The sequence below is a fragment of the Medicago truncatula genome, chromosome 7 (assembly GCF_003473485.1).
Source record: "Medicago truncatula cultivar Jemalong A17 chromosome 7, MtrunA17r5.0-ANR, whole genome shotgun sequence".
In the NCBI taxonomy this organism is placed as follows: domain Eukaryota; kingdom Viridiplantae; phylum Streptophyta; class Magnoliopsida; order Fabales; family Fabaceae; genus Medicago; species Medicago truncatula.
In genome coordinates this window covers 3,748,469-3,767,257 of record NC_053048.1, presented here as the reverse complement: position 1 = coordinate 3,767,257, position 18,789 = coordinate 3,748,469, and the positions used below count along the sequence as shown (strand labels likewise).

The 18,789-nt window shown below is 32.8% G+C and overlaps 3 protein-coding genes across 4 annotated transcripts; 2 read left to right on the top strand and 1 right to left on the bottom strand.

Annotated features, from left to right (window-relative positions):
• The first annotated feature begins 1,450 nt into the window (after nt 1–1,450).
• On the top strand, nt 1,451–3,755 carry LOC11421554 (glycosyl hydrolase 5 family protein). The gene is made up of 3 exons (XM_003621344.3): nt 1,451–1,861; nt 2,210–2,819; nt 3,334–3,755. The coding sequence occupies exons 1-3, from the start codon at nt 1,451–1,453 to the stop codon at nt 3,753–3,755; spliced, it is 1,443 nt and encodes a 480-aa protein (XP_003621392.3).
• Nucleotides 3,756–5,972: 2,217 nt separating this feature from the next.
• Nucleotides 5,973–7,758, bottom strand: LOC112416474 (CENP-B homolog protein 2-like). The gene is made up of 2 exons (XM_024770339.2): nt 6,344–7,758; nt 5,973–5,979 (listed from the first exon to the last, which is right to left on the bottom strand). The coding sequence occupies exons 1-2, from the start codon at nt 7,756–7,758 to the stop codon at nt 5,973–5,975; spliced, it is 1,422 nt and encodes a 473-aa protein (XP_024626107.2).
• Nucleotides 7,759–8,934: 1,176 nt separating this feature from the next.
• LOC11429184 (chaperone protein ClpB3, chloroplastic) lies at nt 8,935–16,625 on the top strand. 2 transcript variants are annotated; one of them, XM_003621342.4, is made up of 10 exons: nt 8,935–9,304; nt 10,750–10,968; nt 11,419–11,656; nt 12,028–12,223; nt 12,880–12,934; nt 13,144–13,294; nt 13,578–13,886; nt 14,424–14,689; nt 14,889–15,815; nt 16,106–16,625. In XM_003621342.4, the coding sequence occupies exons 1-10, from the start codon at nt 9,059–9,061 to the stop codon at nt 16,433–16,435; spliced, it is 2,937 nt and encodes a 978-aa protein (XP_003621390.2). In that variant the 5' UTR covers nt 8,935–9,058; the 3' UTR covers nt 16,436–16,625. The 2 variants fall into 2 exon arrangements, with proteins under 2 accessions (XP_003621390.2, XP_013447561.1); XM_013592107.3 differs by having other exon boundaries at nt 9,185–9,304; nt 10,697–10,968.
• Nucleotides 16,626–18,789: the final 2,164 nt, after the last annotated feature.

The following is an 18,789-nucleotide window of genomic DNA, read 5'->3' as shown; positions in this document are numbered from 1 at the left end:
TTCAATAAAAACTTACTATTCTAAACGTCTTAATATGTGTAAATTTGCACATGATATAAAAATCCAACAATGAATCCCTATGAGTTAACGATAAAGTATCATTTATTGTGATATCTTATATTTTAATAATTATTGATATTTTTATTATATAATTAAATTTTTGTTTTTTAATCAAGTATCCTCTTTACGCAATTAAATAGACTAATCACTCGAGTTTATAGAAGCAAGATAAGTGGTAAATATTTCTCTACGAGATTTAACAATTTTTTTTTTGTCAAGTAGTCTAGTGGCTAGAGCTCACACAATTTAATTGTGGAGAAATGGAGTGTTCGAAGTTCGAACCTCAGTCCCTGTATATAAAATGCAATATCCCTACCAACTGAGTTAAACTCACGGGGATACAATACTATATTTCTAATACTACATTTCTAAGACAAACTTTGGACCTCTAATAAGATGGAGGAGATCCCCTGGACCCAATTGTTTGATAAATTTTATATATTTAAAATTTTCAAGGTTTTTTTTTGTAGTACAATGTATTGTATAGTTTTTTTTTTGTGTGTAGAGAATTGACAGTCTTTTTTTTTATATTTATACTTAATGAATATGACAAAATTGCTTCATGATTTTTTCTACAAAAGAAAATAAAAATAAAAAGCACCTCTATTAAAGGCATATTCAAACTAAAATTAGAAAAGGAAAATAATCAATCTTATCATTTATATCAAGCTCATAATCATTATAACAAACAAAGTGGCCAAAATATTTTTCTTTTTTGACTAAGAGATCACCTCTATTAAAGGCATATTCATACCCTTTTCTTTTTTTAACATATTCATACTAAAATTAGAAAAGGAAAAATAATCAACTTATCATTTATATCAAGCTCATAATCATTATAACAAACAATGTGGCCAAAATACCTTTCTTTTTTGACTAAGAGATCACCTCTATTAAAGGCATATTTATACCCTTTTTTTTTTTTTGAATAAAAAGACATATTCATACTAAAATTAGAAAAGGAAAAATAATCAATCTTATCATTTATATCAATTTCATAATAACAAACAATGTCACCAAAATATCTTTCTTTTTTTTTTGACCAAGAGATCACCTCTATTAAAGGCATATCCATACCTTTTTCTTTTTTCTTTTTTTTTGAATAAAAAGGCATATTCATAATCCTATATAAGCACAAACCATGAAATCGAGGGGACACCAAACCAAAACCCAAAAACCTATTTTACAAATTTCTACTTTCTCACATCATAAATTTTAAAATTTCATGATGGGAGGAAAACCTTTGAGCTTAATTTTACTTTTGGCATTTTCAATTTTTGCATCAAATTCAAATTCTCTTCCTCTCTCAACCAACAACAGATGGATAGTAGATGAGACGGGGAAGAGGGTGAAGCTACATTGTGTCAATTGGTCAAGTCACATGAATGCAATGGTAGCTGAAGGTCTTGAAACAATACCTTTAAAAGATATTATAACCCAATTGAAGGGATTAGGGTTTGATTGTGTTAGATACACATGGGCAACAAAAATGTTCACACGCTACTCAAATTATAAAGTTGGAGAAAATTTAGACAAACTAAACCTCACTAGTTCTAGGTTAGGAATTCGTTTTTATAACCCTTCTTTCGAGAACATTACCGTTGTGGAAGCATTTGATAACGTGATTGATGAGTTTGGGAGACAAGGTATGATGGTTTTGGCTGATAATCATGTTAGCGATCCAAAATGGTGTTGTGACAATAATGATGGGAATGGATTCTTTGGTGACCAATATTTCAACCCCGAAGAATGGCTACAAGGACTTTCTAATGTTTCCAACCGTGTCAAAGGAAAATCTCAGGTATATATAAAACATTATTTCTTTCTCTTCTATAACAAATGTAAAATTTAATTTCTAGGTTAACTGTTCATTTTATCAATCATCTAGTATATAATACACTACTACTCTATCTATATTACTATTAAAAGGGTTACACAAATTTTTGATGTACTCTCTTTTGGCTAATGGTGTATTATCTTCAACTAATATCTTCGACACGGATAAAATTTTGAAAAAATGGCATAATAGGGTTAAGAGAGTACATAAAAAAAGAGAGTACATAAAAAAATTATTCGTTGTGGCAATAGGGTTAAGAACCCTAAACCCATAAACAAACAATTTTTCTAATGTTTGAGTTTTGAATTATAGGTTGTGGCAATAGGGTTAAGAAATGAACTAAGAGGTCCAAGTCAAAACATAAGCAGTTGGCAGAAGTACATGAGCCAAGGAGCAACAACAGTTCACAAAGAAAATCCCAATGTTCTTGTATTTGTTTCTGGCTTTAACTATGACATTGATTTAAGCTTCTTGAAAACAAATCCTCTAAACACAAGCATAGGAGACAAATTGGTGTACGAGGTACATTCCTATGCATGGTCAACTGGGGATCGAAGTGATTGGGACAAACAACCATTGAACAAAAAATGTGCTAATGTAATGAATAATTTGAATGATAAGGCAGGGTTTCTAATGAGTGGTTCTAACCCTAATCCATTGGTTATGAGTGAATTTGGTGCTGACTTGACTGCTATTGATGACAAGAATCAAACATTCAATCAAAGATTCTTGTCATGTATGTTAGCTTATCTTGCTGGGGTTGACTTGGATTGGGCTTTATGGACTGCACAAGGTTCTTACTATATTAGAGATAAAGAAAGTAATGCGAGTGAGCCTTTTGGTATATGGAATATTGATTTTAAATCACTTCGATATCCAGATTTTTCTCAAAGATTTCAACTTGTGCAAAAGAAGCTTCTAGGTATGTCATTTTACTACTTGATAAATTTAGTGTCTCTAACACTTTGAGATGAAATTTGAGACTTATTTCATACTTGTTCATTTATAACTTTTTGTTAACAAATATAATTGACATATATTGGAATGAAGTTATAGCTAATACATAGGTAGATTGGTACATATAAAAATATAATTGTTTAAAAATATTATAGAACCAAATAGAACATAAATATGTGTCTAATTGCTAGAGATTTATTACAAGCATGCATAGTAATTTTTTTACTTTTTATAAGGTTTACTTTTCATAAGGTTTACTTTTTTCTGTTTAGTATTTTCATAATGTTCTCCAAAATAGCATATAAGAACCTCTTATAGCATAAACGAAAACGACATTATTTTATTTCATCTTTTACTATAGAAATAGCTTAGGTAAGATTATACATGTGTCTTTATCATTATTCTACTATAAACTGAAAATAAGTTGCTTATCTAAATAATTTACGATGATGAGTTCTTGTTAATTTTATTAATTGCAGACCCAAGTTTAAATTCAAGCAAGTCCTACATAATATATCACCCATTAAGTGGACAATGTGTGAAAGTGAACACTAACAATGAACTTGAATTGGGTGATTGTGAGTGGGCAAGTAAATGGAATCAAGAAGGGCAACAAATCAAATTGGTTGGCAATGGTACATACATAGAAGCAGTTAGTGATGGATCACAAGTGAAGGTATCAAATGATTGCAAGAGCAAGCAAAGTTTTTGGAAAACATTATCAGCAACTAATCTTCATTTGGGTACTTTGGATGAACAAGGACAAAAATTATGCTTGCAAAGGGAATCACCAACTTCACCTAAGATTGTCACAAAAAGATGCATATGTATTGATGATAATCCTGCTTGTTTGGAGGATCCACAAAGTCAGTGGTTTCAATTAGTTACAACAAATGTGTAACTTTTTTTTTTTGGTTTTGTTTTGTTTTGAATAATACAAATATGAGAAATAAATTATGGGTTTTTCCTGCATGAGTCCCTACATTGTGATGCGTATTTTTTCTTTATTATTTATTTGGATAATGCTTGATATCCCCATCTTTTTTTCAAGAGGATATCACGATGGTAGTTCTTTAGGGGTGGGAATAAGCCGGACCGAGTCGGGCTTTGCTTAAATAGGTCTGACCTGGTTGATAAAACTAAGGCCTAAGCCTTGACCTTTTACCTATCAAAGACTTTATTTTAAGTTTGACCTGATCTTTTTAAAAGTCTGTTCTAACCTATTAATTTGTCTAAAAGTCAAGTTTTTGTTATAAATTTCAAATAGAGTTCATTCATCAATTTTTCTTTCTTTTTAATTTGAGCAACGTATTTAATATAGAGATCAACATTAATTAGATACATATTAAACTAATAAAACACAATCATAAAATTTACAGATGAATAGAAACTATCAAGAATAAATGTTGGTAACAAAAAGGATTTCAAACTTAATCTGATAACCATGATTAACCTTAGACATATTAGTATCAAGCCTCAAAAGTTCACACAAATCAAATAACAATATGAGTATTTAATGATAACTTAACAAGTTTTTAAACAATAAAAAACTGAAAACAAAATCAATAATAATTAAGTAGAAAAAAATGCATAAAATCTTCAATGTGATAATAGAAAATCACCAACTTAATATGAGAATTTGAAGGAACTGTTATTATTATTTTTTTGTAAATAATAAACGTGGGAAAATATAATATACTCATATACGGACCGACCTGATAAGCTTGATAGGCTTTTTTATAAGCCTAAGCCTAACCCATTTAAATTAATAGACTTTTTAAAAATCTCATGCCTGACCTATTTATTAAACGAGTTAGGCCGGGCCGGGCTTTCAGTAGGCCGGACCATAGACCCCTGACGAGCGTTTGACCTATTCCCATCCCTAATTATCTATATCAACTGAGCTATGTTCACGAGAATTCACGTAAAGAAAATTAAACCTCAAATTTGTTTTCAAAATAAATAGGACAATGCTATATATCACGACTTATTTCATTCCAAGAGCTTCCCGAATATAGTTTCATCCAATTAAATCAGGCCTTTCACGGAAAACAAGGAGAATATTGTGGGTGGTGTGGCTTACACATTCTATAGAACTACCATCGTGATATCCTCTTGAAAAAAAAGATCGGGATATCAAGCATTATCTTAATGTATAATATATGTAAGATTTATGGTTCAAATCTCGGACACCAATTAAATTCTTAAAAGAAAATGCTTTTTTTTTTAAGGATGAATATTGTTATTTTTATTCCTTGCGAATTGCATTTCATTTTTCACTAATATAAGGAGGAGTCCCCAAGGGCAACTAAACAAACTAAATGCAACATAAATAATATGTAAAATTCGACTCTTATCACTAAACCGACTACTTATATAATAAGAGTAAATTATCAATTTGGTTTTTAATTTTATTTGAGAGACCATCAATTTAGTTTTTAAATTATCATATTTTATTCAAATTACTCTTTTTTTTTTTTTTAGTAATATTCAATTTTAATACAATTTTATACATATTACTAAAAAAAAGAGTAATTTGAATAAAATATGATAATTTAGGGATACATCGTGTTTGTGGTAGTAGTCATTCATCATATCTCAAGTGATTATGTTTGTTTATGGGCTTGTCTCGAATCGATTCAACCGTTCTGAGCCTTCTCGTTTTGACATGTGTTAGATCTTGATAAACACACACAAACACCATTGTTTTTTTTTTTAATCCAGTTACGCATCTTGCATGTGGTACGCTAGGTTGTGTTTGTGGTGGGTGTTTGTTTGATCTAAATTTGAGTTATTTTGTAATTTATTAGTTAAGGTTGGTTTCGTATTGTGTAGTTAAACACTCGTTATAATGTCTTTTAAGATTTTTTTTATTTTTTTTGGAGGAAAAATATATTTTAGGATTGTTTACTACACTTTGTGTGTTTCACCAAATAAGTCATACACCACAATTTGAACAACTATTTTTCTCTTTTTATTGTTTTGATTTTTAGGTTAATACTTACGTTTCTTTATATATCTTTAATTGTCATAAATGATCTTTTATTTTTGTTAAATAACTTATGGTTAGAGCTCACACAATTTAATTGTGAAGAATTGGAGTGTCCGAGTTCGAATCTCAGTTCCTGTATATACAGTAGAAACTCTTTAAATTAATACTCGGTAAATTAATAAACTCTCTAAAATAATAAATTTGTCCGGTCCCGACTTGGGCCAGTGTAAAAAATTGAATAATTCGATAAAATAATAAGATAATAATTTTTTGGGAGATCCCTTTATAATTTTCGGTCCCAAGAAAATCATAAATTAATAATTCATAGAAACTGAAAAAAAATATATTACACTTTGTTGAAATATGATTCAATAGTTGTTTGTTTTCCTTTAAAGTTCAAGTCTGTTTGGAGCTCATCTCTAGCTTTTCTTATTGCATCCAATAGCTGAGGTGTTGTATTTTTGTATTGTATCATAAAGTTGTGAAGAGTATTTGACGCCATAAGTGCTTCCTTTCGCGTAACATGCTCCAAAGACACCGTATCATCTTCGTCGTCATCCTCTGCATTGTTCTCAATGATAGTACGCACAATATCTTCTAAACTCTGAACCTCCGAACATGCTTCATTTTCACATGGGTAGTTCATTAGATTGTCGATATCCATCTTATTACGATAGCCACATTGATTGATCATAGTCTGGAGGTCTTGAGTTTCTTCATCAAAAGTGGATTCATCCAAATTTCCTACAACGTCACTAGCTGAACAAATTTTACAGTGTCGGAAGCAATTCGCTATTGTTTCTTTTCGAACATCTATCGTCCAAGCTGGGATTGCCAAATTGATAGCATCAAGGACATTTATCTTCCCTGGATCAGATTGTCCCACCTCATAACCTTCCAATATTTTGCGGTAAAACCTTCTATGGTAATGCATCTTGAAAGCTCTTATTATCCCAGCATCGCAAGGTTGAATCTTTGATGTCATGTTGGGTGGCAAGAAGAACAACTCAACGTTTCTTAGCCCTTCAATATTTCTTGGATGTGCTGGACAATTATCCACCACAAGTAGAACTCTTCTACCATGCATCATTTGGTTAAATGAACGAACATATTCATCAAAAAGCACACTAGTCATCCATGTTTTTTTGTTAGCTCGATACTGACAATCCAAGCTATTCATGTTGACATTCTTGAAGCAACGAGGCTTTGCATATTTCCCAATAATCCATAGAGGGATTTTTTCAGAGCCATCTTCATTGCAACAAATAACTACCGTCAGCCTTTCTTTATCTTGTTTTCTTCCTTCAAGTTGTTTTGTTGCCAGTGAACGATCAGCTTGTAGCCTATAAAACAACCCAGTTTCATCCATATTGAAAACATCTTTCATAGGGAACTGATCAATTTTCTCTCGAATTGATACCAATTTCTGCTCCATGTCTTGTACATCAACAGACCCACTCTCGCCAAAACGACGAAATGACTTTATGCCATGTCGGTGCTTGAATTTCCCAAGCCATCCTGTAGAGAAGTTAAAATCTGAATCATCATAAGGGTACAAGAGTTTCATTGTATCTCTTGCCTTCTGCAAAATTAATTCTCCTGTGATATTCACACGTTCTTGATGCTGTAGAAACCACTCATAAACAACCTTCTCCATGTCAGGATATTTTGCTGGTTTGTGTCTTTTGATCTCCGCTCTTCCCTTTTCTATTTCAGCAGAGAGATAGTCATTTGACCGCTTAAGTGTGTTTGATATTGTTCCTTGACTAACTTTCAACTGAAATTTTCCCTCAAGCCATCTCTGCAAGTCTTTTTGTGTGGTTGCAGGATTATCTCTCTTGTACTCGCACAACTCCTTATGTATTTGATCTGACATAGTTGATTTTGCAACACCTTTTAGATGAGAAGCCATCTCGTGAGTGAGATATTGTTTGAATACTTTTAACACATTCATGTAATTTATATATGCCAAACTTGCTTTAAGAATACATTGAACATTCCACTTGTTTACATTTACTATACACTTTAAAAGTCAAAAGTCATATTTCCAATGGATATGAATACAATATTTATTAATTTACATTGAGTCCCAAGATTTGGTGCAACGTAATTCTAAGAGACATAGACTAATTTGTCTTTTTGTTTGGTATGTACAGTATAATTACTTAAAAACTCTTAAAATTAATAATTATTAATTTATCGATAAATTAATAACTCTCTAAATTAATAAATTTCTCCAATTCCAACATTATTAATTTATAGAATTTTTACCGCAATATGCAATATTTTTACGAGTTATTCCGTGGGAATAAGAATATATGATCTTAACTACCTATAAAGTGACATGGAAGAGAAGGCCCACGTGGCTAAAGGTTGCTTACGGCGCATTCGTCGTGTGGTAGTAACGTAACATCGACACTCTTCACGAACTTCCCAGAATGCTCCACACTCACTCTTCTTAATTTCTTTTTCTTTTCAATAACAGTAATAATATTGGCCAAATAATATATTCCACAATAAATTTTATCCCCTAAAAAATAAGTTCTGATGGTACACTTCCATAATTAAAATAGTCATTCAATGTTAATAATAAGTTTTATTAAAGCGGTACTGATTAGATTAATATAATTATAAATATATAGAGAGATTGATATAACCGTGTTAACGAAATATTTTAACGTTATTGATTGTTTTATTAAATGTATTACAAAAATGGAAATTATTTTAAAATTGTGAGATTATTTTAAATACTTGTTAGAATCTTCGAGGATTATGACCTAATAATATTTGTTAATAAAATCATTTTGATTGCTTTAGGAGTTTGCAATATATCATGTTTGATTCCTCCGTGTCAATTTTAGTGGACAAGTCCATGCAATTTTTTTCTCTACTTTTAAATGAGTTCTTGCAAGTGAATTATATGACGAATTAATCGGTACTTGAATTAGATACGGAGTTTAAAATAATAATATTGGTAAAAAAATGAAAATTAACGGCTATATTCATGTTTTTATAATCTTTAATTGCTGTATTTTTTTTTTTTCAAAAAAAAAAAAAAAAAGCTTTAAATACACTGGTATTCATGATCCATTGAAGGATCAAACTCAAACAGTCTCTCTCTTATTCCTTTCTCAGTATTAACGCAAACACAAACACTTTCTTACTATCAATATTCAATATCATCACTCTTTCTTTCTTCTTTCAATTCAGTGATGGCTTCAACGACGTCGTTTTCTCTTCCCTATTCAACTCCCATTTCCTTCAACAGAAGAAACAGTGCTATATATTTTTCTCATCATCACCGTGTTTCTCTCTCTTTCTCCGCTAAACGCGTTTCACTCAAATCATCACTTCCATTAAATCAAAGACGGTTTCTAGCAAATGGAATTTGCAGAACTCAAACAAATTCGAAGCGTTTCTCTGTTCGTTGTGAAGCTTCTTCAACTGGCACTGGAAGGGTAATTTCATTCTTTTTCCCTTTCCTTTTTGAAACTAATTATAGTAGAAGCTATTAAGTTTATTAGATTAAATTGCTTCAAATTCAAGTTTGAGTCATAAGACTAAAACTATATGACTTGTCCCATGAACAGCTCAGCTGGTAGAGATAATACATTGTAATATGTTCAAACCCCGGATACTAGCTATTTGACAAAAAAAAATGTATGTTCAATCTTGGATAGCTAGATGTAAGTGTCATTTTGGAATATTGATTATGCACGAGATTATGTTTTTAGTTTTTTTGGATAGCTAGATGTAAGTAATTAGTTGTTATATTGGTATTTTCTCCTTCTCAGGGTATGAACCCGGTTTCTTTAACACTTAGCTCAAACCAGTTTAGCTACTCAACCGACCTCTACCATGTGCAAGAATATGTTGATCTATGAAGCACGCGTACTGACCTAGACACAGACACAGACATTGACACGCTGACACCGATAATCATTTGAGAAAATCATATAATTCAATGTAATTATATGTGTCGGTGACATGTTGGTGTCAGACATCGACGTTTGTCCGACACCGAACACACCTGATCTGAGGAGAGTCGTCGTAGATGTTGATGCAATCTTACAAGGGACTAGATTGTTTAATATGGTCTTAAGCTCAAGGTCTAACCTATCACATAGCCTTTTTATACTCATTGTCTTAGTTAAAATGTTTTGTTAAGGTAGTTGACTATACATCACATCGGATAGGTGATGGTCTGACAATGTGTTTATAAGTGGGGGCAATCCTCACCTCGCAAGCCGGTTTTATAAGGGTTGTGTTAGGTTCAACCACGATTTCTTAGTTGGTATCAGAGCCTCTCCATGATCCATTGGGCCACCTGCTATCTGGTTTTCGCTATCGGGACACCCACCATTTATGTCCACGAACCAAGCCCAATAGTGCTGGTCGTGAGGGGGCTGCTATCAGGTTTCCGCTATCGGGCCACCCACCATTTATGTCCACGAACCAAGCCCAATAATGCTGGTCGTGAGGGGGTGTGTTAAGAGTCCCACATCGGATAGGTGATGGCCTGACAATGTGTTTATAAGTGGGGGTAATCCTCACAAGCCGGTTTTGTGGGGCTGTGTTAGGCTCAACCACGATTTCTTAGAGAAAACATTGTAGAGAGGATGGGAAGTTGAGAGAGAAGTGATGACAAAAAAGAATTGATTGAATAATGAAAAGTTATTAAAGTGGAACAACGAAAGAGCCTAGGTACCGCTTACGAGTTAAAAAGTGAGCAATCAATATTCTTCAAACTAATTATTCACCAATTAACTAACCACACACACGGTTTTCTCAGCTTGTTATCAAAATTTGAGATTTGTAAATTTTTATTCTGTTTGTTACGTGTATTATAGCTTGTGAGGTACAGCAGTTGATGTTGGGACTTGGGGTTTTGATGCAATGGCAGATTACACAGCAAGAGTTCACAGAGATGGCTTGGCAGGCGATAGTTTCATCGCCGGAGGTGGCCAAAGAGAACAAACATCAGATTGTGGAGACGGAGCACTTGATGAAGGCTTTGTTGGAGCAGAAGAATGGTCTTGCTCGCAGGATCTTTACCAAGGTTGGAGTGGACAATACTCAGCTTCTAGAAGCTACTGATAAGTTCATTCAGCGGCAACCCAAGGTGATCCATTTGTTACATTTGAACAAGTTTGAATTGAAATAGGAGCACTTGCAGTCTTGTATTTTGCTGATTTGTTGACTTTAGCTTTACTACTAATGTACTCATTAGCAGATTAGGGTCTGTTTGGATGAATAACTCAATTCAGCACTCATGTATAAGCATTTACAATAGAAGTGTTTATGTATGAAGTACTAGTATGACAAAAGGTAAAATAAAGTCAAACTGATTTTATAGAAACTATAAGCTGTTTTCAGCTTTTGGAAATGAGCTGAAAACAGTTTATAGATATGTCATAAGCTTTTCATAAGTTCTTCTGAACAATCTCAGAAGCACTTATGCTAGTACACAAGCTCAAATAAGTCAATCCAAATAGGCTGGAAATATTTGTTCCGGTTTCTTTATTCTGTACCGAAAAAGCTAATTTGTTTGACTCGCTTTCAATTATGTTAGGTTATAGGGGAATCAGCTGGTTCAATGTTGGGGCGCGATTTGGAGGGATTGATTCAGAGAGCCAGGGACTTCCAGAAAGAATATGGGGATTCATTTGTTTCTGTTGAGCACTTAGTTCTTGGTTTTATCCAGGACCAACGATTCGGGAAGCAACTCTTTAAAGATTTTCAGATATCTCAGCAGGGTCTAAAATCTGCAATAGAGTCCATTAGGGGACGCCAGTCAGTAATTGACCAAGGTAATGACATTTTCCATTTGTCTCATTCTAAATTTCTTAATAAATGATTATATCAACGTGTTGTTCATTACTGAAAAGACTTAGATATCTATGGGAAAATTAAGCAGGGGATTCATGTTGTACTTGAATTTCTTCTTTATAGCTTTTACGAGTTGTGTGTTGTATATGATTTTCTACATTTAGTATTGATCAAACTTTGTCTTACATCAATGTTGTGAAATTGCGGCTATGGTGGAATTTGAACAATTTGTTATTTGATACAAAATAATATCACATAGCGGCGCGCTAGATCACTTACATGTAGTGGAGTTTGAATAAATTGCTATTTTACGCCGTCCGCGATTGACAACACTGCTTTATATTTGTTATAGATCCTGAAGGGAAGTATGAAGCATTGGAAAAATACGGGAAAGATTTGACAGCAATGGCTAAAGCAGGAAAGCTTGATCCAGTTATAGGAAGAGATGATGAAATACGCAGGTGCATTCAAATTCTCTCCAGGAGAACAAAGAACAATCCCGTGCTGATTGGTGAGCCTGGTGTTGGAAAGACTGCAATTTCTGAAGGGTGCGTGCTTAGTTTTTCCTTCCTTATATCTATTCCTTAAGATTGGATTATTTTCCCATCTGTCGAGCACTTGTGCTGTTAAAATCTTATCGGAATAGATTTTACAAGCTGGTTCGTAAAATCTTAATTTCAATGTCTAACTCTAACTAGCTCCATAAATACTAGTAATGCAAGTAAATAGTACAAAGTTTATTTAAACATACTTTAAAATATATTGAAAATAAGATCTGCATGCAAATTTTGGAGTTCAAAGATATCTATTAAAAATATGAAATGGGTTTAAGAGTTTGGCTTAAATGGTTAATAATTTAAAATGATAAGTTGGTCAACTTTCTGATCATCTTGATTCTTGATATGACAATTTATTCCTCTCTTTTCAATGATATTAAAAACTAAACTACTAAGGAAAATGTGATACCTTGTAATTTGAGGTAATATAAGGATCAATTATATGAATAGTACTTACTGTGGACATTGCCACTTTCGTACCTGTGAAATGTGTTTAACCTGAGGTTAAGGATTGTCTCATAATTTTATTGGAAACCAAACAGGTTATATAATTATGTTTTTTCTTTCCCCATAATTTGGATGCTGTTTTTTTAATATATATTCTTTACAAGTTTATGCACATTGACCTATCTCTTTCTTTGAAACAGACTTGCTCAGAGAATCGTGCAAGGAGATGTTCCTCAAGCTTTGATGAACCGTAGGGTATGTGCTTCATCAAAATGCTTAGGCTGTTGTTTATAGAACTGACATGCAAAGATTAGAAATATAATATTTTCAGTTTCATTGTAATGATCCTTACTATATCCTCTACCAGTCTAGTTTGAATTTAAATTATAGGAAAAAAATATAACATTTTCTTATTTACATTCCTTCAGAAGTTCTTAGTTCAATGATCACTGGTCTCTTTTCAGCTTATATCCCTTGATATGGGTGCACTTATTGCTGGAGCAAAATACCGGGGAGAATTCGAAGATAGGCTGAAAGCTGTTCTTAAAGAAGTAACAGAATCTGATGGTCAAACTATCCTTTTCATTGATGAGATTCATACAGTTGTTGGGGCAGGTAACAAATAAACTTCAAAGCTTTTCATTTTCAGATATCTGATTTTGTGGATTAAAAATCTGCTGAAGGCTGGTCTATTACTTGATGCAAATTACTAGTTTATTTACCAAAAATGTCGGTAGACAGAGGCTTGATGCAAATTAGTTTATTTACCAAAACGTTGTTAAATCGGAAGGAATCTAATCATATAGATGACCATTGTATGACGCTTATGCCTAATGGAATTTATAAAGTAACATGAGCATGCTGGATTTGACTGCAATTATACTTTTTCGCATGTTAGGTGCTACAAACGGTGCTATGGATGCTGGTAATCTCTTAAAGCCTATGCTCGGCAGAGGAGAGCTGCGATGCATTGGTGCAACAACACTTGATGAGTATCGGAAGTATATCGAGAAGGATCCAGCACTAGAGCGTCGTTTCCAACAAGTTTATGTTGACCAACCAACTGTTGAAGATACCATTTCAATACTAAGGGGACTGCGGGAAAGGTATGAACTGCATCATGGAGTCCGAATTTCTGATAGTGCACTTGTGGAAGCTGCAATTCTCTCGGATCGATATATCAGTGGAAGATTTTTGCCTGACAAAGGTAACTTTAACTTTTTTAAATTACAAAAGGACTGAGAAGTTTCATAAGCATTCGCTTTGATTCTAACAATAAATTACTAATATAACACTTCAGATTTTTTGATTGATTTAAGCATGCTTTTGAGAAAACAAACTTGCTTGTTTATGGAGAACAGATAATTTACAGATGTTTGTTAGAATTGTTGATTAGTTTCCAGTGTAGGTAAATTTCTGCCACGGTGTTGTCATGGATTTTGTTTTAGCCTCCATAGGCAGCAACAACTGGTATATCCACAATGTTTATGCCGTAGGCTGCAACGCGGCATTTCTATGGTGGATTTTTGGCTGGCCGTCATAATTGATGACACTGTCATTTCATAAAGATCTTTAAATCTAATTGAGGCTACTGTTAGGGAACATAGTCTTTAAACGATAAAAATGTAGTTCTGACTCTTCTCTCTTTTATTCCACTATCAAGATTATTTGCTTAAAATCTCTTTCTGGGCCGCAATCAATAATGTTCATAAGGCACTAACTTCTAGCTCCTTTCAAATTACAGCTATTGATTTGGTTGATGAGGCGGCTGCCAAATTGAAAATGGAGATCACTTCAAAACCTACTGCACTTGATGAGATCAACCGGTCGGTCCTGAAACTAGAGATGGAGAGACTCTCTCTGACGAATGATACAGACAAGGCTTCTAAAGATAGGTTAAGTCGTCTCGAGGCTGAGCTCTCTCTGTTAAAACATAAACAGGCTGAGCTGACTGAACAGTGGGAGCATGAAAAGTCAGTAATGACTCGACTTCAATCAATCAAAGAAGAGGTGTGTTATCATATACTTTTTTTAATACTAAAGGTTCTCAAATATGTGATTCTGTAATATTTTTCACAATGTGGAAAAACTGGTGCAAATAAATGGATTGATTTGGTAACTATAATTGAAATTTAATTAATTAGGAAATGAATGTATATTGATTAATGGTCGGCACCAAATACTAATGTGTCCTGTATTTATGCATCAGATCGACAGAGTGAACCTTGAGATCCAACAGGCTGAGCGGGAGTATGATCTGAACCGCGCTGCTGAATTAAAGTATGGAAGCCTTAACTCATTGCAACGACAACTTGAGAGTGCGGAGAAAGAGTTAGATGAATATATGAACTCTGGGAAGTCTATGCTAAGAGAGGAAGTAACAGGGAGTGATATAGCTGAAATTGTAAGCAAGTGGACCGGTATTCCTGTTTCAAAACTTCAACAATCAGAGAGGGAGAAATTGTTGTATTTAGAGGAAGTACTTCATAAGCGTGTTGTAGGTCAAGATCCTGCCGTTAAAGCAGTAGCCGAGGCTATCCAACGTTCAAGAGCAGGTCTTTCAGATCCTCATCGTCCAATTGCTAGCTTCATGTTTATGGGGCCTACAGGTGTAGGAAAAACCGAGTTGGCTAAGACACTGGCTTCATACATGTTCAATACAGAAGAAGCACTTGTAAGAATTGATATGAGTGAGTACATGGAAAAGCATGCAGTTTCAAGATTGATCGGGGCACCACCTGGATATGTTGGGTACGAAGAGGGGGGACAGCTTACCGAGACAGTTCGCCGCAGACCTTATGCTGTTATTTTATTTGATGAGATTGAGAAGGCACATTCGGATGTCTTCAACGTATTCCTTCAAATTTTAGATGATGGAAGAGTAACCGACTCACAAGGTCGAACAGTAAGTTTTACCAATACTGTTATCATTATGACCTCAAATGTTGGATCACAGTACATTCTAAACACGGATGATGACACGGCGCCTAAGGAATTAGCCTATGAAACCATAAAGCAGCGGGTAATGGATGCTGCAAGATCCATCTTTCGTCCCGAGTTTATGAATAGAGTTGATGAATATATTGTCTTCCAGCCTCTCGACCGTGATCAAATTAGTAGCATTGTCAGGTTACAGGTAACTTCATTCCTCCCACTCCTTTCCGTTTTTCTAAAATTTGATCGACTCCAATATTGATTGACGGTTCTTGCAAGTATATCAAAATTATGAATATCGGTCTTTTGAAATTATAAAATTTGTGATCACATTGTGATCCTTGATATTATGGAAAATCGCCATTAAACACAACTAATATAGCCATAGTTGCAGTCCCTTTAGGATTACATCAAGCCTTTCAAGATTTTCAGGATATTGTTACATGTCATTTAATGTCCCTAACTCCTATCTTTTTCTACATTTTATTGCAGTTGGAGCGTGTGCAGAAGAGAATTACAGATCGCAAGATGAAAATCCAGGTGACAGATGCTGCCATCCAACTTCTTGGAAGCTTAGGATATGACCCTAACTACGGAGCTAGGCCAGTCAAAAGAGTGATTCAGCAAAATGTGGAGAATGAACTTGCCAAGGGTATTCTGAGAGGAGAATTTAAAGATGAGGACACAATCTTAGTAGACACAGAACTCACAGCATTAGCCAACAATCAACTTCCACAGCAAAAGCTAGTTTTTAGGAAGATTGAAGTTGATTCACGATCTACACCGCAAGAAAGCCTGGAACATTCTTCACAAGCTCCCTGAATGAATGTTTTCTGCTGCTCCTGATTTTTCAGCGTACTAGATTCATTTAATATGTAATTATGTTTTCTATCTATTGATTAATACGAATATCATACATGACAAAGTATCACCTTTGTCACTACAAAGCATTGTAAATATATTGAATTAATGTTATCTATTGAATGAGTTGCATCCTTCAGAATTGACTAAACGAACCCATGATAATGTTACTATTGAGTATATATGAGTATGGCTGAGCTTGATTCAATTTTAACATACTGAATTAGTTCCAGCTTCGTTAAGAATTAATGTCTCGACTTGAGAAGCATGACTTCAATCTAACAAGAATAAAGATTTATTAAAATTTACAGACTTAAGAACTGCAATATGTGATATGGTTTTGGTTGGATTCCCAAAAATATATATCTTAGTCAATTAGTTCAGTCTCGTAGCTGACCCAAAAAATCAAAATTTTGCTTTTTAAAATTGATTTTACAGGTGTAAAATTAATTTGGCATGTTTAGTTGCTTTCAAGTAGAATTGATTTCACTCCATAATTAATTCTACTTTTGAAGCTAAAATTTTGTAATTTTAAAATTGATTTCATAAAATTGTTTAATTCACTTTTACATTCAAACACAATTCAATGTATCTATAAGTAACTTTTAGATAGAATCAATTTTATGAAAAATCAATTATTGTCATCGTCGAACTACACATACACAAAGTCATTAAACAAAATAAATCTCTTTTGGGATTCATTATAGAATAAACCTTACAATTGAATCTTGATGATGGAGGTATGAATCATTGTGAATGCGTCAACTATGTATATCATTCATGCTAATGGACGTTGAATTGAATCCTGATGATGAAGGTATGAATCATTGTGCATGCGTCAACCAAATATCATATATATATGGGATTTGTGTATAACACATCCACTAATTTTTATGTGGGAGTGTTTTAGCAAGCTACACCTTAAGGTGCATTTCACTACTTTTTAGTTATAACTTACTAAAACACATCTTCTAAAAAATAAGTGGGTGTAGGGGCCGGGGTTCGAACCCCAGACACCCTACTATTTCACTTTTAAGGTGAACATCTCCGGCCGCTGGGCTACTTGACCAAAAAAAAAAAAAATAAGTAAGTGTATGTTAACAACTCTTATAGGAATTACTAACATACACCCACTTATTTTTTAAAAGGTATGTTTTAGCAACATTCACCTTCATATGTATTTAATAACTTTTTAATAACTTTTTAACTATATCTTTATTAAAACACACCTTTTAAGTATTCCAAGAGCACCAAAGTTTTTACTCAGATTTTCGGTGTCAACTTCAAACTGAGAAAATGATGCTACAAAGGCAAAATATTATTCTTTTTACTTTTTTGTTGTAAAATAATCAATAATTTATTTATAATCAAAGTTATTTAAAAAATTAATTTTAAAAAATAAAAGCATGACTATTTAGGCCTCGTTTGGATAAACAACTTATATAGACGCTTATAGCATTAGGGCTTATAATATTAGAGCTTACATCATAAGCTCTTATATTTGATAAACTATTTATGTTTGGATATGTATACTAAAAAGTACTTACATAAATTGAAGTGTTTGGATGTGACATTACATAAGCAATTATCGAAATTTTAAATATTTTTAATTTAACAAAAAAATCAAAGAATCGAACCACAATTATCAAGATTTTTTTTATAAAATTAATCAAGATGTAAAAAACAATATTATAATATATTAATTATAATTATATATATAGTATAATCAATATTCATCCTTAAAAAAATATCAATATTCATATAAGACAAAATTAACATTTGAGGTGTAAATAAATAGTCTAAACATCATTATACACAAGTATAATAATATATAATAAGCTTTCTTTTAAAAAAAAGTATAATAATAAAAATATAAACTTGAGAAATTATGATTGTAAACTTACCATATATATAGATATTAATGTACAGTTTGTTACCAAAAAAAGACAAGTTAAGTTTGTTTTTTTTATTCAGTTTCATTTTGTTACGTAACAAAAAGATAATAAAAATCATTCTTAAAAAAAAAATCTTAGTTACGTATGTTACTTTAGTAAGATAAGTATATAGCAATTTTGCTACTCATGTACAACCAAAGATAACTAACATTATAATTAAAATATGTTTTTTTTCTAAAAACAAAAATATATATATATATATATATGTTTTGAAAAAATGAGAGAATCGAAGGAGGTTACATAAATTCATAAGCTCCTTGTTAAGCCGGAGGGTAAGCTAAAAATTTAGGCTTATTAAAATATGGCATAAGCAGCTTATGAAACTATGATAAGCTATTTTTATCTATTTACCCAAACACC

Excerpts from the sequence above, each read along its gene's own strand:
- LOC11421554 (XM_003621344.3), top strand. The coding sequence starts at position 1,451 with ATGGTAGCTGAAGGTCTTGAAACAATACCTTTAAAAGATATTATAACC. Across the intron at positions 1,862-2,209 it reads GTGTCAAAGGAAAATCTCAG|GTTGTGGCAATAGGGTTAAG; the intron begins GTATATATAAAA and ends TTTGAATTATAG. Across the intron at positions 2,820-3,333 it reads TGTGCAAAAGAAGCTTCTAG|ACCCAAGTTTAAATTCAAGC; the intron begins GTATGTCATTTT and ends TATTAATTGCAG.
- LOC112416474 (XM_024770339.2), bottom strand. The coding sequence starts at position 7,758 with ATGGCTTCTCATCTAAAAGGTGTTGCAAAATCAACTATGTCAGATCAA.
- LOC11429184 (XM_003621342.4), top strand. The coding sequence starts at position 9,059 with ATGGCTTCAACGACGTCGTTTTCTCTTCCCTATTCAACTCCCATTTCC. Across the intron at positions 12,935-13,143 it reads AAGCTTTGATGAACCGTAGG|CTTATATCCCTTGATATGGG; the intron begins GTATGTGCTTCA and ends GTCTCTTTTCAG. Across the intron at positions 15,816-16,105 it reads GTAGCATTGTCAGGTTACAG|TTGGAGCGTGTGCAGAAGAG; the intron begins GTAACTTCATTC and ends ATTTTATTGCAG.